Source organism: Poecilia latipinna, unplaced genomic scaffold (assembly GCF_001443285.1).
Source record: "Poecilia latipinna isolate Pla-1442-1.1 unplaced genomic scaffold, P_latipinna-1.0 Scaffold946, whole genome shotgun sequence".
Taxonomy (NCBI): domain Eukaryota; kingdom Metazoa; phylum Chordata; class Actinopteri; order Cyprinodontiformes; family Poeciliidae; genus Poecilia; species Poecilia latipinna.
In genome coordinates, this window is record NW_015113562.1 from 126,079 (window position 1) to 153,432 (window position 27,354).

At 37.3% G+C, this 27,354-nt stretch overlaps 1 protein-coding gene across 3 annotated transcripts; it reads left to right on the forward strand.

The window, feature by feature from the left end:
* The first annotated feature begins 4 nt into the window (after positions 1 to 4).
* Positions 5 to 27,354, forward strand: kif18a (kinesin family member 18A). Of its 3 annotated transcripts, none has more exons than XM_015049420.1 (18): positions 5 to 142; positions 2,314 to 2,659; positions 4,407 to 4,564; positions 4,761 to 4,865; positions 5,132 to 5,242; positions 5,508 to 5,705; positions 8,240 to 8,416; positions 8,534 to 8,608; positions 8,737 to 8,831; positions 13,472 to 13,634; positions 13,971 to 14,135; positions 15,578 to 15,699; positions 15,794 to 16,083; positions 18,774 to 18,830; positions 22,911 to 23,277; positions 25,970 to 26,062; positions 26,165 to 26,262; positions 26,737 to 27,354. In XM_015049420.1, the coding sequence occupies exons 2-18, from the start codon at positions 2,344 to 2,346 to the stop codon at positions 26,868 to 26,870; spliced, it is 2,724 nt and encodes a 907-aa protein (XP_014904906.1). In that variant the 5' UTR covers positions 5 to 142; positions 2,314 to 2,343; the 3' UTR covers positions 26,871 to 27,354. The 3 variants fall into 3 exon arrangements, with proteins under 3 accessions (XP_014904906.1, XP_014904907.1, XP_014904908.1); XM_015049421.1 differs by having other exon boundaries at positions 2,317 to 2,659; XM_015049422.1 differs by having other exon boundaries at positions 2,322 to 2,659.

The following is a 27,354-nucleotide window of genomic DNA, read 5'->3' on the forward strand; positions in this document are numbered from 1 at the left end:
GCTCCTGTTTGAAAATATTGGCGCTTGTTGTGCTAGCTGTCTCCAGCAACGCGTTGCTAACGACTTCTATTTTCATGTGACAGCGACTTACTTTAATCAAAAAAACTGCTGTGGCATGACAGATACCCGTCGTTTATGACAGGTAAGAAAAGAAAACTCCCACGGAGAGTTTTCTGTGTGATGGCTACTACAAATCTAACGTATTGTTAGAAAATACACGACGTTAGCTGGCCAGTTAGCAGGTGTTTGTCAGGTGTGCTAAGAGGCGTTTGTGCTTCTGTATTTAAATATGTAGACATTTGACGAATGTATTGGTATAGTATTGATAATGGAAAAGCAGAACTTTTGTGTCTTTTAATATTTGTAAAGCAATACATGAATATATTTTACCGTTAGGAAGTTGTCATCTCGATATATTAATGTATTTCCAAAGTAACCGCAGCACGTTTTGACACAACGTTCCCTAGTTTTCGTTTAGTGATAGATTTATTTTTTATTAAGTGAACAATAGCAGAAAGACATACAGATTTATTAATAATTAATTTGTAAGTAGGCTGGGATTTTCACAATTTTTCATATTCGGATTTTTTTCAACTCAAATACTTGAACATATAAAAGGGAAAAAATGTGTTGGGGGTAGTGGGTGTGTATCAGATGCGCATGAACTTCACACATATTACGCTAATCTTTCCCTGATTTTTAATGAACAAAGATACTTTCAGTTAATGCTTTAATCTACTGAAAATGCTGGCAGTCCTTGCTTTTTAAGTATTTAATGAATGGAGGCTGAGCATAGAAAAAAATTCAGCATTTGACCTGCAGGTCGCAGATCAAAGCTGATTTAAATCTCTGGCCAATGATTTGTGGATCTCTGACTTAAGCCATTATTTAATCAGGAAGTTAAATTCTACAGAGTGAAACTCTCTTATATAGGAAAATACTGAAAATAGATAATCAAAAATGGCTATACTCAAAACACAAATTAAATAAGCCAATGATGACAAAAATGGCCACAAGTACTGCAATCTGAAAAGATGGTCAGTATATTTTAAAATGAGTCAACATAAACAGTAAGAGCACCAATCAATGGCTGATTAATTTTACTACAAGTGCTGTTCCATGAAGGCAAACATTAATATTAACTGTATTAATATAACAGTGTAGTCAGTTCTCACAGCAGAGATATTTATTTATTGTTTTATCTTAAGTGATTATATATGTATGTGTGTGTTGTTTTGTCTTAATTACTGCTTTGGGTATGTTGTTCTTTCAGCAAATGGTGATTTTTGACTCTGTACTCCAGTTAATGATTAATATATTATTAGATTAGCTGATGATTATTTCAAAATCAATTCATCACAATTAATCCTATAAGTCAGACCAATGCTATGTTATTTATTCAAAAGCTTATTTTTATTGCCTTGGTTTGACCTCATCTAAACATACCACAACTTGTTGAAGAATGGGTTTACCCTGTAGCTGGAAGGTTCAGTTTACATTTCGTAATGTAAATCGATGTATTTATCCTGAGCTGTGAAAAATATCTGACTTTAATGCAACATTTATATATTTTCTTTGCTTTGCATTATATAACGCAAGTAGATCAAATAAAGACATAAAATAACATGCTCTCTCTTTTTTGCCAAAATCACTTTTGGCAAAAAAAAAAAAAAAAGAGGTGACGATGTCTTTTAGGTGAATAGTGTATTTAAGTTGAGTGAAATTACAAGCTCCATATGTGTCCACATGTTGCATTAACTAAGCTACTATAGGGGTTTGCAATTTTCTAAAAATAATTGTTAGCCATGGTAGATTATCTTCTAATCATAATAAATCCAGCTCTTTCTACAATAAATCAGTTCTGCTGCATTTAGTACTCTGTTTAAAGACTGAAATACAGGCTGATACTACAGCTGACACAACCATTTTTTTTTATAGGAAGGTTTTCATTGTCTCTGCTTGTGTCTTTGTTACAAGTCTTATGTTGCTTTAAAAGAAGCTTAGCAGCTAATTCCTTTATTTTGTTGTAAATGTTGCCTATTCAATGTTACAGTTCAATGATGAGAAATTAAACGTCCTTGAAAATAAATTTTTGCTGTAAATTGGTTGTGTGTAAACAAAGATGGATTTATGTTCTGGATCATGTGATTGTTGATAGCTTTCATCCAAATCAAAAGCTGCGATGGCTGCTTCTGTTGTGCATATTCCACATTTGGATTTATATAGATGTCATTCCTATTACCTTGTTTTGTCTTTAGTAGAAACATTTGTGACTAGTCCACTGAAGCCCCTTTTTTCCTTTTTGTGTTGCAGCAGCATTCCATTCACAATCGAAGGACCAAAATGGCAAGTGACGTGTGTAGTCACGTAAAAGTCGTAGTTCGGGTTCGGCCAACCAACGACAACGAGAAGCGTGAAAACTGTCGCAATGTCGTCCAAGTTGTTGACAACCACATGCTTATTTTTGACCCCAAGGAGGAGGACATGTCATGTTTTGGGTCACAAAGAGTGAGGAACCGAAACATCAACAAGAGGGCGAACAAGGACTTGAAATTTGTTTTTGACCACGTCTTTGACGAGAACTCTACTCAACTGGACATTTTTGAGAACACCACTAAAGGAGTACTAGATGGTGTAATGAATGGATTCAACTGCACAGGTAACTAACGTGGATGCAAAATTATTAAATGTGTTAGGCTTCTTGTTTGATTCAGGTTCAGCAAAAACCCCATTAGTGCAAAATAGTTAAGCAACAAAAAGACTAAATTGGTTCGAATAAAGTAAGGATAAAATTGGTTTGCCGTAAGAGGAAGCATGAATCAGACCTCATCTTTTCTGAATTTCTTAAATATTTTATAAGATTCAGGGTCACTAAAAAGTCATGAACAGATTGTCCCTGAACTACCTTCTCAATCCCTGGTGAAAAGGTTTGCATTCTTTATGATTAATTGGAATTGTTAGTTCGTATGTCCATTCCACGTAAGCCTGCGGTTCAGGGAAAATGCCAGAGAAAAAGTACACTGCAGGGAGCAAAGTGAGAGGGGAGTTACTTCATCACAGCATCCAGTCACCATTCTCAGTTTGCTCCCTACAGAGAATCGGTTCACTTTTTCCACCCCTCTGAAAAAAGTATTACTGCAAAATTCAAGACAAAACTGTTTTTAAAGTCAGAATGGGTGACATTAAAAAAAAACTGAGCATTATTATGTCATTATATGTTTTCAAATAATATAATGACAGATATTTGTTGTCATTAGGAACAACAAATATCTGCTAACTGTATTTTTTATGGATCTGTGGTAAATATGGATCCATTTGGAGGATTAAACTTAATGTTCACTACCTTGACTGAACTCTCTTCTCAGTACAATGTGTCATTTAAGGTTACTTTTCTGAGCAGCTTCTGAATGTAGATCTCAGGCTGTTTGCAAACAACATTCTTGCATAGTTTGAAAAAGTAAGAAAATAGTTGTATTTCCGGATATTTTTTTTCATTATTCCGTTTTCCTAAAGTTGGATTCACTTGTTCAATTATCCCTCTATGAACAATTCATACATTCAGTTGTTCATAATAATTCATCCTTTATTCCATGTATTTTTCATCCATGCATTCTGTCAACCATCCATCTAGCTATTAGTCTGTAAATCACTTTCCCCTTCCATCCATCTATTTATCCATAATCCATCAATCTGTTCATTCATCCATAAATGTGCATCCATCCATCTTTCCATTCATGTTAATACCACAGATTCACCCCTATTTTCCATCCATTCATCTTTTTATTTACTTATCTTTCCGTTCATCCATCTTCTTCATCACCAGGTTTTTTTTAGGCTTTTATTTTTGTGCTTTAGCAGAAATATCTGCCAAAAAAATATGAAATTAGCTGAAAATAAATTAGATATCTGAAAACTTGAATTTGGAAAAGTAGCAAAGTTCTACATTAAAATATGTGTTCAGGCAGCATTTTAAGGCCTGGTTTGCGTTCAGAAGCCATAGTTTAGGCCGTTGACATCTGTTTTGTGAAACATGTTATAGAAAGCAAAGGTTGTTGTAAACAGGAAAGAAACAGTAAACCATACATTTTTGACAGGTTGAGATTTATTTATCACAATCTAGCATTCTTGCTCTTTGTCTGCATTATTGCATTATGTCAAAGAAGAACAACTAACGACATACTGTATTAAAATAAATGCTGTCTCACAATGTATAGACATATTTTTTTGTCAATCTATTTTGTATGATTTTAGCTAAAATAAACACTTAAATTCCTGTCACTTGATTGATTGAAGTTTGCAATCTGCATTTTGTGCACTTTCTCAGTTTTTTATGTTCTTTTAAAATTGATTTGTTGGTGTTTGTGCACCCTTTTCCTTTGTAATAAGTTTCCTTCTTTTTGCCACAGTATTTGCTTATGGTGCTACTGGAGCTGGAAAGACCCATACCATGCTGGGTTCACAAAATGACCCTGGAGTCATGTACCGCACAATGAAAGAGCTGTTCAAACGGATGGATGATGCAAAGGAGGAGAAAGAGTTTACTCTTGCATTTTCATATCTTGAGGTATTTTGTGTAGAATGGATCATTTATTTATCTTTGCGTCTAACAGCATTTCTTACATTACTCCTCCATATTTGTCTACTTTCATTTTTAATTAAAAACTGTTCCGTTCAATCCTGCATTTCCATCTTTTGTCTTGAGGTGACTAGGTTGTTGAAGCTTGCCCTTGGCTCTTAACTATGTTTTTGTTGGTTCACAGGTTTACAATGAACAGATCAGAGACTTGTTGGCTAATGTCGGGCCTCTTGCGGTCAGAGAGGACAGCTCCAAAGGAGTAGTTGTTCAGGGCCTCACACTTCATAAGGTTTGCCAGCTAACGATACAACATTGAGCCTTCTTGTTATTGTAATTCTGCTCCTATGGTTCTACTAAACAACGTAATGTCTCTATACATTTAACAATAAATGGATAAACTGCTATGCAAAGACTTTCTTCCCATATTAACTTTTTTTCACATTTAATCTAAAGTTGGTCTAAACTTGCTCATTTGCAGCACTTTTTAGATGTTTCACTGTTTTCACCTGATTCGTCACCCTCATGCTGACAAAACTTTCTGTTGATGTTTTACAGCCCAAGTCTGCAGAGCACATTCTTGAGGCTTTGGATTCTGGCAATCGAAACAGGACACAACACCCAACTGATATGAATGCCACTTCTTCTCGCTCTCATGCTGTATTTCAGGTATTTTAATCTTGCAAAAAAACATGAAAAGATTTTGTATGTTTGTTTTTTTGTTGTTGTTGTTGTTGTTGTTGCTTTTAAAATAAATAAATAATTAAAAAAAGAAAACATCACAATTGCCTGCAAAGTAACCAAATACAACAGAGCTAACTGTACCCACCTTTGAGTGTCTATATACAAAATATGAACTTAAAGAATCTTTTACTGGTAGAAACTTCAAACATACGTTCTTTTTAAGCTAACACTTTTGTTTATAATTTCTCAGATATATTTGAGGCAGCAGGACAAAACAGCTAGTCTAAACCCGAATGTCTGCATAGCCAAAATGAGCCTGATTGACCTGGCAGGCTCAGAGAGGGCCAGCGCCACTAATGCCAAGGGAGCACGCCTACGAGAAGGTGCTAATATTAACCGCTCCCTCCTGGCCCTGGGAAATGTTATCAACGCTCTTGCGGACCCAAAGGTGAGCTTGCGTTCCTCCATATCTTCATTAATTACCAAAAGGGTCAAAAAACAACATAATGACCACATGAAAGAGAATTTAAATTTCGTCTAGTCGATAACCCTAACACTTATGAAACTCTCAATAAAAGATGGCGAGCACATTGCTTACACAAGATGCAATGTTGTTTCTTAGACCTGCATCCATCATGCAGAATAAGAGAATTAGCAATCAGGATTACAACATAAATAATTGCGTTCATGGAATGGTAACTGTATACCATCACTAAGTCTTAGAAAGCCATTTTTAGTTTTTAAATAAAGTAATCATTGGGGAATGGTCAAACCTTTGAGGGATTATATGTGTGCTTTGACTAATTCAGTTGAGACATTAAAACCAGATTAGGAATCTATGTAAAAGAAATTATTACAATTAAAATATTTTGAAACACATTTTTATTTTTGCGGTTGTTCAACAATATGTCAACTGCATATTTTTACCCACGTCAAGCAATGTTTTATGGCCAGTAGATTACAAAGAAAATGCCAAACTTTTAAGCAGGCCTATTAATTCTATAGAAAAAAAAAACAATTTAAGAGTTTGTTGTTTTTTTTTTTTTTTTTTTTAGAAACATCACAAACCACTGTTTTATTATTATTAATTTTCTATTTGTTCTAAATTTTATTGACTGGTTTGTATTATGACTTAAACCAGTTAAGTTTGTTGTTGTATGAAGTTATCTCCTCTCTCTATGGTAGTGAACATGGAACCTGGGAAGGGAAGAGTCAACTGGATAATTGGGTATTATTTCATTCCAGTTGCATACATTAACCTGTCAAGCAGTCTTCTCATTTTACACACCAGTCTCAAGAGACAAGACACAGGCAGGCGGCACGCATTTAGGAAATGCTGTGCAAACCTACCACGGCCATGTTGAAATGCAATCCATCTTCAACAGGCTTCTGCTTCATTCTTTGGGTTGAGTCTGTCTTCTTTCATCAGCATTGTTAAGTTGCTGCTGTACTTTACTCTTTTTTTTTTTTCTTTTCTTTTAAGAGTTGCAGTCATGGATTCATTGTTAACCCACCACAGCTTTGCCACCCTGTCCCTCATGGTTATTGGTCCAAGGAAATTCATGTTGCGGTCAATGTTTAGAGGAAAGAATTTCCTAACTCGTTTCTTGACTGACATACCATTCATTTGAGAGAGCTGAAGAATGTCTGCTCGATTCTGTTTGGGCTCTCGTCATCTTCATATTATGCTGTACGTACAGAGATTCTGTTGTAAGTTGTTTGCCTTAGGCGGTGGCCATACTTTTGTTGAGCCATCTGAAGAAGCACTCCATTTCTCCAGCTTGTCCTTCAGTCAAGCCCGGAGTTTTACATCTACTGAAAATGCGCCCTGTTTAGTGAAAGTGATGCCTTTTTAAAAGGGTTTACATGTTGATGTTTTCAATAATGCTAAATCACTCCTCTAATTGTTCCGGTCTTTGATCTGGGAAGAAAAAGTTTTCCATGCTCCAGCTGTGCAATAATTGTTGTTTACAGCTGGAACCGATGACACTTGTTAAAATCATGTAGTGTTTTGACAGCAGAAACAAAGGATGCGTCTTTTGGGATTTGTTAAAGCTTTTTGTCACTAAAGCCACGCTTGGTGGTGGCAGGCATGTTTCTGTTTAAGATTATTAACATTCTAGATGTTTCAATAAAATTTGGCACTGGTGGACTAATAAAAGCTGTACTGCGTTATGCAGTCACAACAAGGGCTTAGTCATATGTGGAATGTCTTAAATGCACTCGTGCTGCACTGCTCAGAAACAATGCTATTTACTTTTTGACACTTAATATAGAATGACAGGGACAGCCTGCTTTTGTTTAAAGTGGATATTTTCCCACATTTATCCTGAAACTTTGCAGATCTGATAAAAGTTCCAACTCTGGTCTTTCAGGTCAGATGTAGATGTTTTTTTTTGTTGTTGTTGTTTATTTTAAGAACAAGCACAGTTTGACCCCCAGATAAAACATTTTACACTCTTTTTTTCTATGATATTCTAAATTGTGAATTTTTGCAGTCCTAGTGTCACTGACAGCGTGACTCACCTAAGCAGCTGTAGTTTATCTAATGCCATTATTATTGGCAGAGCTGTCTTCACGGACTGCTGCAGAGAGACTCAATCTTGAAATTGTACACTCTGTACTAAATTGTGTTTCCAGTTAGGCTTATTGGTTCCCACCATACAGTCCAATGTAACAATGCCTTTCTTCCGGTTAAAGCGGAGAAACAACATGAAGGCACACTTCATATGTATGAGTTCACATCTTTCTCTTTTTTTCTGTTTTGATTTATGTCTTGTTTGACAAGAGTAGTGGATTCCTGGGTTCTGTATTTGTTCTTGTCAAACATTTATTTGATATATTTTCTAAGTGAACACAGTGAAACCTCAGTGGTTTCTCAGTTTTTTGGGGGGTTTTTTTCGGTTTCTCTTCAGTGCAGTCTGTAAGGGAACTCAAGCATACATTGTGGGGCTAATCCTTATTTTTTTCCGTTTGTTTCAGAGTAAGAAGGCTCATATACCATATCGAGACAGCAAGCTGACGAGGATACTTAAAGACTCCTTGGGGGGCAACTGCAGAACTGTTATGATTGCCAATGTTAGCCCATCATCCAAGTCCTACGATGACACCCAGAACACACTTAAATATGCCAACAGGGCCAAGGAGATAAAGTCCTCGGTCAGTGCTAAAGCTTTCACATAGTTAACTGTGATATAATGGCAATGAATCTTCTAAGTAAATCCATGAAATTCTTTGAAAACATTACATTTTTCTTTTCCAATGCTTGCCTTTCAGCTCAAGAGTAATGTTGTGAGTCTCGACAGTCACATCGGTCAATACGCTGTGATCTGTGAGAAGCAGCGGCAAGAGGTAAGGAGACTCCACAATCATGGCCACGTTTAATCAGTCAAATCTCCCTCATTTGTTTTGAATTAGGATATTTACAGTGAGTTGTCCTTTGTTTCTGACTGTATTTTTAATGCCTTGCATCTCTGAAGATTCTCCAGTTGAAGCAGAAACTAAAAGAATATGAGGAGAAAAACGCCGTGGCTTCCAACACGATCTCCTCCCAGAAACAAGCGGAGTTCAAAAGGTAAGCAGGTGGTCTGATTCCCAGTGAAACCTGCAACACGTCACTCTTTTTGGCTTGTCATAAATCCTTCATGTCAAATCCCGTTATTGGAATGTAGACACCAATTCAAGTAAAAGGAGCTTGTGAGACGTTTTGCCACCAGCGTAACTAAGGTGTTACTACAGCAACTGATACACAAACGCTTGTGCCTTGAGAATGAAAATCTTATTTAATCACTTGCAAATAACAGGGTCAATCTTTGGAAGATTGCATTTGAATCACTGAAGCAGTAAAAGAAAACTACCCATGAGGCGGGTGAAGTAGAGGTTTTCCTTCTCTGTGTTTTATTCTAGCTCTTTCCCAAGCTTTTCCAAGTCTCAACAGGATATACAATCCTTACATCATGCTGTGATTCTGCCCCTGGGTTCCCTGAGCTTGGAAAAAAAAAAAAGGGAGAAAAAAAAAAAACCTGACAACACAACTAGCTCACAATGTATGAATTGTGCTTGCAGTTCTGAACTTAACCCTGGCTCTATTGCGGAGCGAAGCATTTCAAGCAATAGATGGTGTGATATTCAATGAAAAACTCTACTTATTAATATTTTTAAAAAGGTGTCTATAAAATTGTTTATTTATGAAGTCATGTACATTCTCAGCAGAGTTAAGTGTCCTGTCTATCCTGTTTTTCCCTCAGCTATCAGTGAAATATGAATATATCTGATTTCCTGAAGCAAATCACTGTGTGTGTGTGTGTGTGTGAACATGTTAATATATTTACTTACGTAATTTATGTTGCGCTATATAGTTGCATCTAAGTCCGTTAAAGGAGTTTTCATCTGCTGGCAGGCCCAGGACTTACCGAAGCAAGTGTCAGAACTGATAGTCCCCCTAAAGGCTCCTCAGCTGTTGTTATAACCTTGATAAATTCACATAACATTTATGAGAACCGCATATACTATATAGCCTCCTTGTTAAATATGATTTATAATTTTTAAGCAGCTTGTTTGTGTTACTGTTATGAAATACTCCCACATGAACCTGACGGTTAGACCTCTTGGAAAATTGTTTCTTCCTGGAAAATGGTCCACCTCTGCTGATGACCTCATGCTGCCCTAGTGGGTATAACAAGTCACATTGATTTAAGACAAAACACACACAAAAGCTTTCAGTCGAAACCTTGCTGCCCACAAACCGGTGAACTGTTTCTTTTTTACACCTCAGATTTATAAATACAGGGCACATGTCCTTTTTTAACTGTGCTTCTTTTTAACACCCTTTAGAAAAAATGTCTTTATAATTGTGTTTTAAGTTAAAACTGGAATGAGAAGTTGAGATCTGTAATGCATAATTGTAATATTATACATCTTAGTCATATAGAGGTTTGCAGAAGTTTTTACATTTTCTCCCTTCAAAGCTCCCAGGCTTGCTGTTCAGTTGTAAAAGTCCTGGAGAAGTACGGAATTTCCTTTTATCATTTTCTACGTCTGTATAAGTATGGAAAAAGAAAATGGTGTGGAAAAAGGCTTGAGTTTCTACATCTCTCTGACCTTATTTTCTTTCCTAAAAGTTACAGTTTTGAATTTATAAAAAGTGAAGGGATTCTTATATTTATTTATACTTCATAGTGCTCTTTATTTTTAACTTTGTGTCATTAAAATAAGATATTTGTTAAGCTCTTCAACCTGCCCAAAGTGTCCAAAGATAAATACACATTCATTTAGAAATGTTAAAAGGACCATTTCACTATTCTTTTGTACTCAGACATTTTTAGATCAGGGTGTTCAGAATCAGAAGTCAACCTCAGCACTGTTTTCTCTTTTGTTTTTTCTTTCTTTTGTTTTTTATTGGATGCCCAGAATATGTTGAAAACTGATAGAATTAAAAACTGAAATTTCTGCGTAGCAACACATTTAATTTTGAAATGGAAAATATGTAGGAACCCTGAATCAAAAACTGCAGTGTATTTAATTGGGAGGCCAACTCAAAGAATTGTGAAGTGGGAGGTAAACGATGCACAGTTAAGAAAAAAAAAAAGTGTGGTATGCATTTGTGATATTCTACTTTCAGCTGATAGATTAAAGTATATTCCATTAGATGGAAGACCAGCTTACGTCAGTAAGCTGGTCTTTACTGATGTTCTTTAACGATCCTTTGAGGCCTTCACACACCAGCTATTTTTATGTTGTGAAATTGTTGCATAAAGATGTGCTCTGTTTACCAATAAGGTTTTTATTTTTTGAGTCAATACGATGGATTTTATTTTTGAAGAATTGCTGTAACTGACATAACACAGGTGCATTCCACTTTTTATTTTTTTTACTTTTAACAGAAACATGTGAAAGCCATTTAACTCTTTCTTTAGACTTCACAGTTATGCACTTCTTTCTTTTGATCTACTCAATAAAATACATTAAACTTTGGTTGTAACATGAGGCTTAAAGGTAAATAAAGATTTATGTTTGCTACGAAATTTATATTTATTGATTAATAGAAACAGATGCATTTTCAGTGTTTAATTGCTTCTATTGGTTCCTCTAGTTTCCGGTGTACTTTTTTTAGACAAGCATGTCTTAGATCTTGGATTAACGGCAGCTGTGCTCAGAGGCCAGAGGATCAGGATTGAAAACTGTTGCAATGGACCGTTTAGAAAGAAAATGCAGTTTAATTCGGATCTTCCTTTTTCATTTCCTGTCTGCCACGATTATGCAGCGGGGAATGAACGCATGTAGAGTTTTAATCTTGAACAGTTGTGTCCTTTTTTTTTTTTTTTTCAGTACAAATGATACACATTTATTTTCCTTAAATCACACCAGCCAGATCTTATCATCTTATCTGACTGTCTGTAAGGCATAAAGTGGCATCTGTCGGGGTATTTGGGTTGGAGGCGGGGGTATGAGGGAAAAGCTGAATGAGTCTCTCTCCCACATGCTTCATTCACTGGCATCAGAATTCACAACTCGCACAGAAAGAGGCTCTGAATAGAGGCTGCACGCTTCTCATGCTATTAAAAATTCAACAGTCTAGCAAGGCCACGGCGTCTCCTACGTCACTAGAGTTACATTGAAGAGTGCAGTCACATTTCAGCGACAGCTCTCCAGCCTTATTTACCTGCATGCCTCTCCTGCCTTTTATGCCGTCTTTACTCAACTAGACAGCATCCAATCAGAGCATCAGCTCTCCTCTATTTCAGGAATACATATGTGCATCATATAGCTAAGAATATCCAACTTGCTTAGTTTGAATACAAGTGGCATGTTCAAGAGGCTGCAGACCTGGAGTTTCTTTGTTTGCCTTCAGATGTACTAAAGATGTTAGTCATCCAGCGATGTGATATTTGCGCAGCATTGCTAAGTTTTCACTTAGCCAATTTAGGTATGCTTAAATAACAACATTGGGTTTATTTTTGGGGGGAAGTTGACAATTAATTTATGCAGTTTCCAAAGAGCTTGCTACGCAGTAGGATGGAATCTGCATTAGCTATGCTGCTCCACAGTCTCACACCCCATTGTCCTTTACCTGTAAAGGACTCAGTCATGCTAAAAATAATTGTCCCGAGCCAGTAATAACATTCATTCTGACTTAAACAGATACCACCCAACATTAAACATGGCTATTCACAGATGGCATTAAGATCTGAGCTAAATGATCCACTTTTCTGTACAAACCCTTAGTGAATTCAGTCTCTTGTTCTACGTCATTTACAAATTAATATGGTTTAGTTAGGTTTCAAAATGTATCTGCAGCAATCAAGCTCAATGAGAGAAATCCCAAATGGAGCACGGACGGGAAATAAGAATCGAGCAGAATTGCGTAGGCCTGACTTACAGAATACCCTAACCTGTTCCTAAAACATTTTCTACAACATTAAATAACAAGCATCACCAAAATTATATTAGTGGAATAAAGAATCTAAGTGGATGGCATTTGCATAATTAGCTAATGTTTATTGCAATCCAAGCAGTCCTTTGTAATGCTGATATTTTATGCATTTTTGAGATAATTTGCTATGTATTATGCAGCTTTATCAAAAGCCATCAGCTCTGCTACTAAACACTTTTACTACACGCATAACCTAAAGTGTTGCAGCTTCAGGTGATTTGCATTCATGTTACAAAGCTAATGCAGATAAAAGTATTCCAGTCTCTCCAAAAGCGCCCTGAGGGATGCCGTTTCAGTCCGTTTTGTGTGTTCACACATGTATTTAAAACCCTACAGATTTAATTAGATTGCACAGATATTATTGCACGATCTGAGCGCTGCTTAAGAAGTTTTTCCAATGTTTTCTATCCTTTTAGGTATATTAATAATGGTAATGCGCCACAAGACTTTTAGGTATTATGTAATTATTCCCTGTCTCTCAAAAGTAGAGTTAAGTGATTAACTCTGTTGCTCCATCAGTAAAAAATTAAGTGCTACAGCTTCAAAAGTAGATTTGTTGGGTGTTGGATCACAAGCCAAATACAATATAACAACTTTTAGTTTTGAGCCTTTGCTGATGCATGTATCAGGCCGTTTGCTCACATTTATTTCTTACATTTGTTAAAGTCATTGTTCTAAATCTAAAGCATGATAGAAACTGTTGGTAGTAAATCATTTTTTTAAAAGTTTGATAAGAAGCAAAACTTTGTAAAGTAAGCAAAAACAAACTCTCATTCCTCCAGAGTGTCAGAAGCTCTGCAGAGCATCTTCTCCAGCCGTGCTCAAATCAGGCGAGAGCAGCTGGATCTAGAGCGGCAACTGAAGGCGAATGAGCTGCGGCAGCGCTACAGTGAGGAGGATAACCTGCAGGTCCAACATTTCTGTGCCAAAGAAAAGATGGAGAAGGTAACTGATGCACACACTGCGTGATCTTTTTGGATTCCAAGCTGCTAAGTCATCATTTCAGTTTTCTGTTCTGTTAGCCTCTTAATTGACTGCACTTCGGGAAAAAGGTCACTGTTCATCAGTTTTTAGGTCTCCTGTCATATTTGAAAGGATTACAATGTTTAATGCCAATATTTACTCTAAATAATTTTCTTGAGTGTTGCTTTTTACAATCATACTTTTTTTTTTTTTCAGAACAAACAAATGCCTTCATCTCTAATTCTTTTTTGGCCTGATTGCATAATATGTACATATGTCAAAAATTTTTACTTTTTTTTTTTTTTACGTTTTCAACAGGCTACTTGCAAGCACGAGCGCAAGATTGCCAGCTTGCGCACTCAGCACCAGCACATATCAAAACGTCTGAAGGAGACAGAGACACGTTTTCTAGAAAATGATGGTTTGCTTCACCGAGTTGAAAATGAGATTAAGTTGCTGAAGTCAAATGATCAGACCTCAGAGGTGAGTAACGCTCTTTAACCCATTAACATCTGGTAATAATGAACAAAAGTTCATTGTGACAAAGGACAACTTAGGACTTTCAACACACTTTCATTAAACATAAAACAAAAAAATAGATTTTATTCCTACTTCTGCAACAATTAAATTATTGTAGTTATTACAATTTGGTATTACATGTATTATCTGTACAGTCTATTTTAACGGATACACTGAGTTGGAAAAAAAATATAGAATAAACACCTACAATATTTAGTAGCTTTTCTCAAGGGTTTATTGCACAGAATATTATACGTTTTTGCTCTATAATGACACAAGTAGAGGCTCAGATAAATAGATTAATTAACTGGGCTACCTGCTGAAGTAGCTAGCTTACAGTAGTTGATTGTTTAACAGGCATTGTGCTCAAAACTTGCCAACCAAAGTTTTAAAACTGGGTTTCATGGATAAGGGCAATTAAGACGCTCCTTTAATTTCCACACTATGAGAACCTCCTTTCAGCCAGCTGACAGGTATTGTGAAGCAACTGGTCAGGGACGGGCAGAACCCCTCAATCTGGCACTTATTCTTGTATCTTATTAAAATGACTTTAAACTAGGGACGGCATCACGATATACTTGCTTACAGCAGACCAAATGCTTACCAAGATAAACTAGACTTTAAACCTGTTGAAGTCCATTTAAAACTACTGTTTTGTAAAAGCCAACAACAGCTAAGAGTGACAGAATGCTTACAGGCTATTTTCAGCCATTCAGGAAAAACAGATCGCTGAAGGTAAGGGTGAGGCAAATTAAATGCGTAATTGCATAACATGTAGACTGGATGAAATGTAGGAAGGCAAACGGACATGATTAGATACCAAGAAAAACGTAACAATGTAGGTCACATTTGTCAAAAAGCATGGCTTGTTGTTTTTTTGTTTGTTTATTTTGGAGGGTAGGCTGTCTCACTGCTGGCATCGTGACCGTCTTTGTTTCCTTCCCATCTGTTCCCTCAGTAATTAGAAGCATGTTTATTTTATTTCTCCAGCTCATTCGTGGATCAGTGAAGAGAATAAATCAATACCCTTTGCTCATCCTTCACACAGCGGCCGGTTACCTAAAACCATGTCCATGTTATTTTTTTCTTCTTTATCCTTTCTTCCAGGAACTGACCCAGAACTATGACGCACCCAGCGGTCAAATGTTCTCTCTGCTGTTGCTTCGTAGTTTCTTTACGTCACGATGCTCTCTTTTCCTTTTTTTTCCCCCCCCTTTCCTCCCATGCTCTGAACTGTCTACTTTTCTGATGAAACATGGATGAACACGGAACTTTTTGTCCTATCCTTAGCATAATGATCTCAATCCAACCTGTTCAGTCTCTTTCTGCCTGTTAGAGAGTTTGTTCAGTCTCTTTTTGTTTGAAAGTTGGTGCTCTCTGAACTCACCTTTTTCTTTCTTTTTCAGGTGTTAGAGAAGGACTTGTATTGCCACAGACTAGAGCTGCAGGTGAACGATCTCAAGCAGCACATAAAGCAGATGGTTGAACTCACTTCGCTGCAGGATCAGGAGAATAAGCGCATGCAGAAGTAGGTAGACCGTTGACGTATCTGACCTATTATTGTATAAAAGGAAAGTGCACTTATTTCAAATGTGTCTATTATTTTTCTTTTTACATTTCAGAATGTTAAACATCCTGCTGCCCGCTTACAGTAGGCAGTACGCTGCATTACATGGTGTTGGCTTGGTCAGTCTAGCAGATGAGATGGAAAACCAAGAACTGGAGCACGTTGTGTTGAGGGAGAGAGGTGTGGTCTGGGCAGACCAGGAAGGGACAGGGCAGCAGGTGAAAACTGAAGAGATTGGTGACGACTCACTGGAGACATGTGGGGCAAGAAAAGTTAGGCTCCACAGTGAGCTGGCTCCTGTCCTGTCCTTCTCACATCTGCATTACCACCAGAGTAGCCCCTGCAGTAAGTCACCTTTTTTTTTTCCTTTCTATTTTTTCTGTCTCTCTCTCTCTCTTATTTTCATATCTGCATATATATCTATATTCTTATATAAATATAAAACTAAAGTATTTAATGCACAATATAAGGAATATGGAAACATTTGATCACTTATTTTTGGCTGCTTTTTCTATCAGTTGTATTGTAAACTTCAACGGCAGATTGTGTCTCTATAACAGTTTAACTTAACTGAAAACAATAAGTATGCCTACAATTAAATGATTAGGAAAGATAGAAGAATGTTTTGTTCTCTGGTTCCCTTAGCAAGTAATAATTCATAAAGATCATTTAACAAACTCAGCTCTCCTCAAAAGAAGATGTTTGATTACCGCAGATTTTTAGGACTGAGGAAATGACCCGAGTTACAAGAAGCATTTACTATCATCAGTATATCATGTTCAGCACAACTAAAACATTGTCCTAATCTGAGTGCAGCATGTCAGCACAGATTCTGTCTGAGATGCATATCCAAAGAGTTGAAGATTGTATAGGTGCACCAGTGATTTATAAGGCAAATGTAACATAAGCACATTTCCAGAGGTGAAGCCATGTTTGTCTTCTCTTCTGAAATGTATCAATAAAAACGTTTGTGAAATCTTTCCTGGATTTGTTAGCCATGAGATCAGAAAAGAGTTTTGGTAAGGGTTTTTTTTCCCCAGCTAGTCAAAAACAGGAAATATGGATGTTATCTCTTCCATCACCAACATTAATATAAAAATCATCAGGTAGAGGAATGGAGTCAAAATCCAAGCAGATAATGGATGGTGGTTGGGGAAAAGTAATCAAAGAACTGCATAAAGTACCGTGGAAGACTGCAGATCAGTCAAGTGAGAAGTGCTCACAAGATACATACATGTTTTTGTAATTGTTCTTTTACTTTAAAAAAATTATTTTCATTCTTTTTTTTTCACCTGCTCAACAATAAACTAAGCATCCACTGTTTTTGTGAAACAAATGAAGTAGTAATCATTATAAATCCAAAATATAAGAGAGGTTTTGAAGGTGTGCCTTATGGAAAGAAAACAAGGTTTGGTTCGGTCTTTCTTTGAAAATCTTATGTACATATTTAAAATCATTCCAGCATTTTGACACCCCTTGCTGCAGATTATTTCAAAGGTATTCAACGACACAGAGCTTGACCGGACAGCAACTGATGTTGAAATGTTTTGTTAGAGAACCCATTCTGCTTTTCTTTACATTATAGGTTCACTTGTAAAGCTGAAGTTGGGAGGAGCTCCACATGTTCCACAGATTATTTCCTTATGTTAGTTAGATGTTGTGTGCGCTGTAGTTTGCCAGTTTCCCATCAGAAATAGCTGGGCTATGACACAATTTACACAGTCCTGGCCGAAATGCAACAAAAAAATAACTGAGACTCATTAGACCACCTTTGTCTACTGCTGTTCAACTATTATCAACAACCTCACAAATGTTTCCGTCAGTTAGCATTCAGTGGTGTGCTCTCCAAGGAATAGCTCTCTCTTTAGTGCACATGCGAGTTTGGCTTTATGACTTACACCTCTGCCAGGTGCAACAACTTTGCCTTCCACCCATTTTGCCTTCATGCTCTGCAGCTGTGGGACAGATGTTAAACTTTCTCTTTCGTTTGTTACAAACATTCTACTATAAAAGCATTACGCCTAGATCCGTGTTTCTCCATTCCAGTCCTTCTGGGATTACTGCCCTGCATTATTTTAGGTGTTTCCCTCCTGCCACACACATGACTTGAATAAGTGGGCGATTAGCAGGCTTCTGCAGTACTTAATGGCGTTCAAAGAAGGTCATGCGATTATTTGAATCAGGTGTGCTGGAAGAGAGACACATCTAAAATATGCAGGGTACTGGAATGGAGAAACACTGGTCAATTTAAAGAAACTTGTTACTAAAATCTGATTCAACAAACCAGCCCTACTGGCTGTAAACAATGTTCTCAGCACGACCTGCTCACGTCACATCTGGATGTTTTACAATACCTTTAAATATAAAAGCTGGCTTTCCAGTCAGAGTGAAATAGCGGCGGGTGTGTTTGGCTTTAGTCCAGGGTCTGGTGTGTTTTGTTGGAGCCATGAGACTGCATCTTTCAGTTTTCATTTTTAACTGTCATCCCTGCATGACCTAGCAGCACCAGCAGCTCATGACACACAAGATATGGCAGACAGTGGAGCATGAACTGAAGCTGGCCAGCAGTCCTGCTGCAATAGTGCCTGTTGTTTGTTGAGAAGTAAAGGCTGCACCTGTCCCTCTGCTCCTGTGTTTGCTTGTTTTATTTGAAAGTCCTTCTTGTTGACTTTTAATTAAATTAAATGTCAGTACAACAAAGGATCCAGTGACATATGAATGGGGATATTAATCTGAGCCTGTTGTTTGTCATAGTTTAAACTTTAAGAGATAAGATGTTTTATTATGAACCAAAACCCCGAGCTACTAGTGGGGGTGGGGGGAGGTTGTTGTCAACTTGACATTTCTCCTGCACCTCATGCGTCGGCTTTATCATCAAATTTAATTTTCTTAAACACACACGAGCCAGTTTCTGTTTACATTCACAGGGTCTAAGTAAAATTAAGTGACACAACATTTTTAAAGAGTATACTGTAGGTCGTGTTTGGATTGTAATGGAAATAATTTGTTGAATTAGTTTTTTATTCTCTTTTCAGGTGCCGAGAGACTCAGTAAAAGAGCATTCTACTGCAGTGCAGCTCCGACTCTTAAAGGTAAATGGATTTTCTCTCTTCTGTTGCAAAATTTCTGTGGTTAGTAACCTCTTTACACATCTTAATCATCTGGTCCTCTCAATTCCTCTTATTTATTCTCCCCTTGTCACCTTTTAGTCACTTCTGCAAATACGCATTAAACGACTGCTAAAACAGCAATCTGAAATCATAAATTATTATTAAAATGCAATATAACTTTGTAGTGGTTAAAAAGCTTGAAATGTCTCTTATTCCTTTTTAAAGCTGCAAAGAAGTTGTTCAGAGTACTAAAAAAACACACACAAACAATAAAAGTCATGCATGTAATATTTTTTGATTTATGACGCTGCCACAGACATTCTTTCCAGGCCAAAACTGGAATAGTGAAATGAGGTAAAAACTCATGAGAAGTATTACATAAAGAACTTTTGAGAAGCTGTTATAGAGGAACGTTGTGAAATATCACGTTTCAAATGGTGGTAATGATTTTTATGGCAGATAGTTTATGTTTTATTGAGATATTTTTGCAGGAAATGAAATATGAGCATGAAATATATTTGCCAGTTGAACATAGTTTCTTGCGTAGAAGAGAAATATGTACACTCAAAAAAACATAATTGCAATGTAATTATGTTTTTTTGTTGTTGTTGTTGTACCCTACCCTACCCTTGGGAGTTTGCCACATTCTCTAATAAAATTTGACAATTAATCATTGTTACAATGTAATTATGTTTTTGTTGTTGTTGTTGTTGTTTGTTTTGTTTTTCTGGTGCGGAAGGAGCATCTCAATTTAGATTTTTGCCTTTTTCGTTTAAAATTTGTCTTAAAAATATTTTACAGTTCCAAGTTTCTTTCTTATGATTATTTAGCCACTTTATGGAAAAGTGGCTGGATATTTTCTAATAATTTGCCAATATATAATGCAGCCTTTCCTCTGCTACCCCTAAATGAAATCCACTGCTAAATAAATAAACTGCCCTCTGAAGTCACCTGAACAATAAATTGAGTCCTTCTCTGAGTAACTGAATGTCAGTATAAATACAGCTGTTCTTTGAAGATTTAGAGGTTTTTGTTAGAGGACATTGGTAAACAAGAGTGGGAAACCCAAGACAGTCTTGTAAATCTGCCTTCTTTGAGGAAACTGCAAGATTTCACTGTTATGACAAAATGAGTGACCAAAGGAGTTCCTGGTGGCCTTCGTCCCAACTTCTTTCAGATCATAAACAAGCATGTAGCGCGTAGCTGTGAGCTGAACCGTCAACTTTCTCATGAGCCAAGACTTTGCATGGCGCTCCAAACCGGAGCCGGCCGACGGTCATGTGATATTTCTTCCAATTCCCAATAGTCGCTTCAACAGCTGTCGCTTTCTCACCAAGCTTCTAGCTGATGTTCTCTGAAGCTATGATCAAATGTAGAGGTTGTCTTTTGTAGATCGACTCTGTCCTTGTTTATTGTTGACAGCTCGTTGGTGTATCCATGGTGATGGAGAGTTTTGAATTGAATAAACTGATTCTGTGCTTTATACACATAAAAAGTTATAATCAGCTGCTCAATATATTGAATTATAGTTGTCACCGCGATATTGTTGTCACAATTGCTTAGGACTGCTGGATGCAATATCTGGTTGGTTATTATGATTCCTGCCTGGGACATGCGTTGACTTTCTGCATGCAAATAACTTTTATAGACTTAAGCTGCCATCAGTGTGCAAATTTGATGTTTATTTCAGCTGACAAACTGCTTAAACTGGAGAAATTGTGATGCTGGAAAACAAGTGGAAGAGTGAGAAACCAATGGGTCGATCACCATCGATATCTTAATCCCAATTGTCAATATCCAAGTCAGCATTATTTGATTTCCTAATGTTGTTACAGCGCTAGTCAGGAGAATCTGGAAATGATAAATTGAATTTCTGCGCAACCTGGACTCATGACTACTCTGTCGGAACCAGGATTCTGGTTGTGTTGGACTGAATCAGATTGTATTTTACTGACTGGTTTGCAAACCACCTTTTTACTTTCGCTATGTGCTGCATTTTTTCCTGAGTTGATATCCTGACGCCCTGCATTGAAATGAAGCTATGATCAAATGTAGAAGTTGCCTTTTGTTTATAAATAACATGCATGCAAGCTCTGCTTATGCAAATTATTTTGTCATTTCACGTGTTCAATGTAATTAAATCAGAAGCTCTCTCTGTTCATAAATATTTTACTGCTAATCGTCTTAAAATTAAACTGCAAACCGCCCGGTTATAAACTCATTTATGGATTCTTGATTTGTCATAATTGAATCATTATTTTACTGAGCTACTAATATCACATATCTACTCACAAATAAAGATGTGCAGATTTATCACCTGTGTAACCATTTTCACTGGTGATGGCTGTTTTATTATCCAAACTCCTCTTGATTTTCATCCTGATGGTGTTTATCAGTGCCTCACTGCTTCCACAACGCCCGATGGTCACTGCACCATGTTATGAGAAATGGCTCCACCCTGCAGCTTGCAAAGCCAATCATATTTCAGTGGTTTCAGTGAGGGTTGTGGTTTTGAAAGAACATTAACTCTTCGTGGGGTGCATTACAAGAGCCAAGTCCACAAATCTGGTCACTGCGATGACGGCATCACTGTGTTTTCATGAAATAATCCTTACCTGATATTCTGTATGAATTTTCATTCACCTGTCTGCCACGGGATCTGCTTTAGGCGTTTGTTTTTATATTATAATAAATCTTTTACTTTTTAAATTGTCTCATTTACCTCTTCCTGCTTCCATTTTAGTCATGCCTTTTGCTTCAAACACATTTGGTTTTCTGTTCTCTTCCCCACTGCGTTTCTTTCATCCTACCCTCAAATGTTTTTCCTCTCTGTCTGTCTAGCATCTAACCCTCCCAATCCCTCTTGAGCTTCATTCATGAAAATGCAGATCCACAGCAGGGCAGGGAAAAACGTCAACATACGTAAACTCCCCTGCTCCACCAACCAGAAACGGCGCACTATAAAAAACAGGCAGCAGCAACCAGGCGACCCTAATTCAGTGCAGCTCCCACCAGAAATAGCAACTCATGCATGTATTAATCCCCTACTAGCCAAAAATATGTGATTGAAGAAACTCTGCTGCCATTTATTGCTGGGGACATCTCCTCTGCCACAGGAAAAAGGGTATTTATCACTGATTCCTCACACGGAGCTCTGTCTCAAGTATGACTCATGTTTGCTAAAAATTGCTTTCGATATTTGGGGAATGGTATAAATCAGTCGTTCACCTTTTGCATTTTCTGTTTTCACTTCCTTCTTCCTTTATGTGTTGGCATTTTTCCCTTTTTAGCCCCCTGGTCCCCTCCCAGCACCCAAAATGATGCAGGCATTGTGTTTAACCTATTTTTGTTCTGTAACCTTAACAACTTTTAGTCATTGTTAAAGTTGCTGGATATGTGTTGCACAGAAAGCTTAAGATTAAATAATGTCTGTCTTTAAAAATGACAGTTTTTGGGGGGGGGTTTTACTACAAATTTAAAAGAAATCACTCCATCTTATCCAATGTAATTTCTTTCAATTGTTCTGAATAATTATTTCACAGAAAATCAACTGTTTAAAACGTTTAAAAACTTTATTTTCTTAAGTTGTGAAGAAAAAGAAGTTGCTTGCTTGTAAACGCCCTGCTTCCTGATCTATTTTTAAAAAGCACTGCTTGTTAGGTGAATAATGCATGTCACAGCCCTGTTCTGATATTTTAAAGTTTTTAGACAAAGGTGGAGCGCCATCATTTGAAACGGCCTTATGTCAGCCTGACTTTAGCATTAAAGGAAAATGCTCCACTATTTCTTCATGGTTATGTTCGAATTAAACTTCTAAGCCCATTGCTGGCACTTTGCTTATTTCTGATTACAGATGGGGTGTGATGAACCGTTTTTGTTTTTAGTGAAATTTGTTTGCACCCCATTCTTCTTTTCTTAAGTGATTTCATTTTCTTACATGTTCAGGAGGCACAGTATGGTGGGATAGAGCTGAACAACTAAATAATCTTCAGTTTATCATATTTTGAATGCAAATATCACTTAGATAATCTGTTATTCACATCATTTTGGGTTCTTTTTTAGATGGAGGAGATCTGCCAGATAAGACGGGAGACAAGCCTCCAAAAGTGTCCATCAGGAGAAATCTCTCCACGTTTCTCCCACCACAAAGCCCACAAAGCGTCGTCAAGTCCCAAGCATTTGAGGACGGCATGCTCCCACTCCAATGCACACCAGAACCTGCTCAGCTGCCACTTGGCTGCTCCAGCTCCATGGATCCAAACAAGACATTTGAAATTATTGAAAATGACGATCAGACCGCAAGCAATGCAACCATCATCCTAAGCTACGGTAGCCCGTGTCAAGCATCGACGTCCGCCGACGTCTCAGGCTCCAGCCAGCTAAAGCTTCCACACAGAGCAGCGGAGGGCAACCAGACCTCTGCCAAAAGGTTAGAGAATAATCAGCAGATCTCCTATGTGGTATTGAAAGGTGTAGAATTTGAATTCATTATTTTTCTAAGTCTTAATAATTATGAAAGGTAAGGAAGTTCTATATTTCCCAACCTTATTTCCTATCCAGTTGTCTAAATGTAGACTCCTTTCTTCAGTTCTTCCTTCCTTGTATTATTTCTTCCTCATATATTCATTCTGTCCTCCATCCCTTCTTTCTTCCTTGTGCCCTAAACTTATTTTCCCTCGTCTCTCCTTCTGTTCTTGTTTCTGTACTTCCTGGTCTGTACTTCTCTCTCTTCCTCTTTTGTCTCCTTCCTTCTTGCTTGTGCCCTCCTTTTGTTTTTCTCTTCAAACTTGCCTTCTGCTCTTGTGTCCAACATCCTACCTTCCTCCTTGTGATCTCCCACCTTCTATGCATTATTTTCTTCTTTCTGTCTTTCCTTTCTTTATTGTGACCTCCTTGTGTCCTTAGTTTTGTCCCTGTTTTTATCCTTATTCTTTCCATCTTTCTTCCCTACCTTGTGTTCTATACTTACATGTCACTTCCTTCATTTCCTCCGTCCACGACTTTTTTCCCTACTTTCGTCCTTGTGACCGTCCTTCCCCCCCTGTTATTCCTTCCTGTCCTTTTTTTTCTTGTGACCCCATCCATCCTTACCTCCTTTCTTTTTTCCTTTTTCAGTCTTCCCCCTTCTGTTCTTCCTTCCAGTTTCTGTTTTGCTATTTTCACATTTAAGTCCTGCCCACTGTAGAGAAATCTCACAAATTAATAGTAATCGCTAGTGTTTTATTTGTGAAATTGTACTTGGTGTAATTTCTACTTGAGGAAAACCTTGAGTCATGTTTTTGTTGGAGTTTAGGGTTTTTTTTGGTAGTTGTTAAAGATTCACCCATCCGTCCTCTTACACCCTTATCCCATCTGGGGATAAGGGTGTAAGCCCATTGACAGCTGGTGCCCATCTCCAGCTGTCAATGGGCGAGAGGCGGGGTCACCCTGGACAGGTCGCCAGTCCATCGCAGGGCAACACATAGAGAGACAGGACAAACAACCTTGCACACACATACTCAGAGACCAATCAACCTAACAGTTTTTGGACTGTGGGAGGAAGCCAGAGAACCCATGCATGTACAGGGAGAACATGCAAACTCCATGCAGGAAGACCCCGAGCAGAGAATCAAACCCAGGACCTTCTTGCTGCAAGACAACAGTGCTACCAGCTGCGCCACTGTGCAGCCCGTGTTAAAGATCCTTTCTTTTTAATCAGTTCTTACAAATAATATGTGAACCCACAAACCACATATTTCTGAACGCACCCATTACTCCAAGATATCTTCTTTTTGTTGTTAAACAGCTGTGTGAACTGTTTTAACAACACGGCTTGGGAATCTGGTCGGACTGGACACCAATAAGCAAAGATTGAGATTAAGATGAACATGTTAATGCTGGGTACGATCAGAGCCGTGCAGAGGAATGAGCAGCAGAACACGCTGCATAAAAAGGAGTCCCACTTAAACTTTTAATATATCAAATAAATATTTGAAATATTTTAATGACTGACTGAGATGAAACTCACCGTGATGTTACGAGTTTTTTTTTTTTTTTTTTTTTTTTTTTTTTTTTTTTTCCCCCATCAAATGTTTCAAAGCTTAATTTATCTTTCTGGCAGACATCGGAATGTTTCTAAGCTGCAGTCTGTAGTGCAACCAAGTTGTCCAAAAGTGGAAAATCCTCCAAACCTTATTCAAAACAAGGCTGAAACTGGAGTGCACACACTGGATTTTCTCACCAGCCGTGGGTTTACATTCTGGAAGAGTGGGTGAGGAGGCTTAAATCTGCTGAAAAGGGCGGCTCGTTCAAGTCTTCAGCTGGAAATGGCAAACTGACACAAGAATTATTGGATTGTTGTGGAGAAATTTGATCCTCAGCAAACTCGAAAACAAAACAAATGTTTTGCCTCAGAAGAAATGTTTTATTACAGAAAAAGATGACAGAGAAGTGCACCACACAAAAACACATTTAGCACTTTTAAAACTACCTTAAACTGGATGATTGGCTCTGTGAAAACGACTCGGTTCGTTTTATTTATATAACACCAGTTCAGAATAAATGTCATGGCAAGTCAATTTCCAATTATGCTGGAAAAACACAGCAGATCGACTCATACAGCTGGAATTCAAGCGTGCAGACTGATTTATAGACAGGCAGTCCAACAGCAGCAAGATTATTTAAATTGTTTTTCTGGTAGAAGTCTGAATGTTTCTAAGCAGGCTAAATAGGCAGCTAACAGATATTTTAAAAACTGAATTTTGACAATGCAGTTTATTCTGTTTTCCAGACAGGAAACAAATGGCGCAAATTATTAACTGTTAAAATGTGAATAAACTGTTTTTCCAGACAGATTTTATCACGCAGATTTATTCAGCTTAATTTTGTGGTGTTTATCGACCACAACAGCAATCTTAATATCTGATATTGGCCCAGATTTTCATATTGGTGGATCCTTATCGAAAACATTTCATTCGTTGATATTCCTGATAGTCAATTTCTTAGTACTGAAATCTCCGGCTGCAGTATGAAATATAGATTTGTGTTCATGGGGAAGCATGCCGATCACATTTTAAATGATGTTTTCTACAATGTTTTATTTTTTTCAGTCAGTAGCATTAATGTAAGCTTTTCTTCTGTAGACAAAATATCGGTCCTTTGGAAGAGACGAAACGATCCAACCCGACCTACATGCACATGACATCAGCTGCACAAGGAAAGCGTAAATTCAACCGGTAATTTTCCTCTTTTGTTTTCAAATGTAACTCCTGATGTAACCCAGATGTAAATCCTAAAGTTTTACCGAGTACTATTGTTTTTTGTCTTGTTAATTATAGCAGCTTCAAAGAAGAGTTTCAGGGTTTCTCGGCGCCAAAGCGGATAAAGAAAGAATCCTCCGTTGCGCAGAGGCCTCTCAGAGTGCAAAGATTCACTGGTAAATGCCAATAAAGAAAAGCACCATACACACACTTAATATAACAACTGTGATTGACGTAGTTGCATATTACACTAATCACAAGTAGTATTGACATTCCCTGATTAGCCTATTCTCAGTTTACTTTAAGGACTATAATTAGTTGCAGTCAGATGATCACTCAACACCTTCCAGCTACTATAAAGTGCTGATTTAAAGAAAGAAATAAGGTTTATAGCTGACATTTTTAAATGTTTTTAGCCTTAGCGATTAATATGTTAGCAGTAAACAATAACTTTTGTTCATCTTCTAGAGGATTTGAAAAATTCTGGTCACTTGCTGATTTCAATGGATGTATTTTTAACTAACTGCTCTCTGTATCGTGTTTATATTTCTTTATTAATTGACTGGTATCCGACTGTTTCTCAGATCCACTATCACGTTTGTTTAAGCTTGTCTGTTAAATCATAACCTGCTTTTTTCTTATTTCTACAGGTTCAGAGAACAAGCCCCGCAGAGTAGTGAGAAGTGTTTCTGAGGGGAACCTCAGTGTGCTTGAACATCAGAAACCCAAATCACTTTTCTATAAAACGTCCCAACAGATCAAACGGGTGGCCAAGCGGATGTGAGCCATCGCCTCGTTCTTATCGTTTTTATTAGGACAGCTTTTCACTCTTCAAGCTTTTCCGTCCGTTGTTAATACAAATGTTCAGGGACGATGTTGGCGTTGTTTTGTGTAGATTTGCTCCAGCAGGATTCTCTATGTGGTAGAAAGCCTTACTTGATTGTAAATAAACACTGTAGATATTTTTGTGTAGATTACTGTTCTGACTTTTGGCTTTTTGGAAGTTTTTAGATCGCATCCACACACAAACAAAGCAAAAAGGTGCCTCGGCAGAGTTTTTACAATTATGTATTTTAAGCATGTCTTTAGAATAACTTCATTTTAGGTAATTGTTTCACAGGGCAGCTGATGCAGCTAAAACTGCTCTGTTTGGAGCAGTTTGTATAGTTGTTTTTTATGTTGTACCAATAATAAATTCTGTTATTTTATGTTTCTTAATAAAACTGGTGTAGATCAAACTGCATTTGATAAATCCATTCTAAAATATA

What these genes read in the sequence shown, in the direction of transcription:
- kif18a (XM_015049420.1), top strand. Translation starts at nt 2,344, where the DNA reads ATGGCAAGTGACGTGTGTAGTCACGTAAAAGTCGTAGTTCGGGTTCGG. An exon ending in ACGCTCTTGCGGACCCAAAG is followed by an intron (nt 5,706 to 8,239) that starts GTGAGCTTGCGT and finishes CGTTTGTTTCAG; the next exon opens with AGTAAGAAGGCTCATATACC. An exon ending in GTGAGAAGCAGCGGCAAGAG is followed by an intron (nt 8,609 to 8,736) that starts GTAAGGAGACTC and finishes GCATCTCTGAAG; the next exon opens with ATTCTCCAGTTGAAGCAGAA.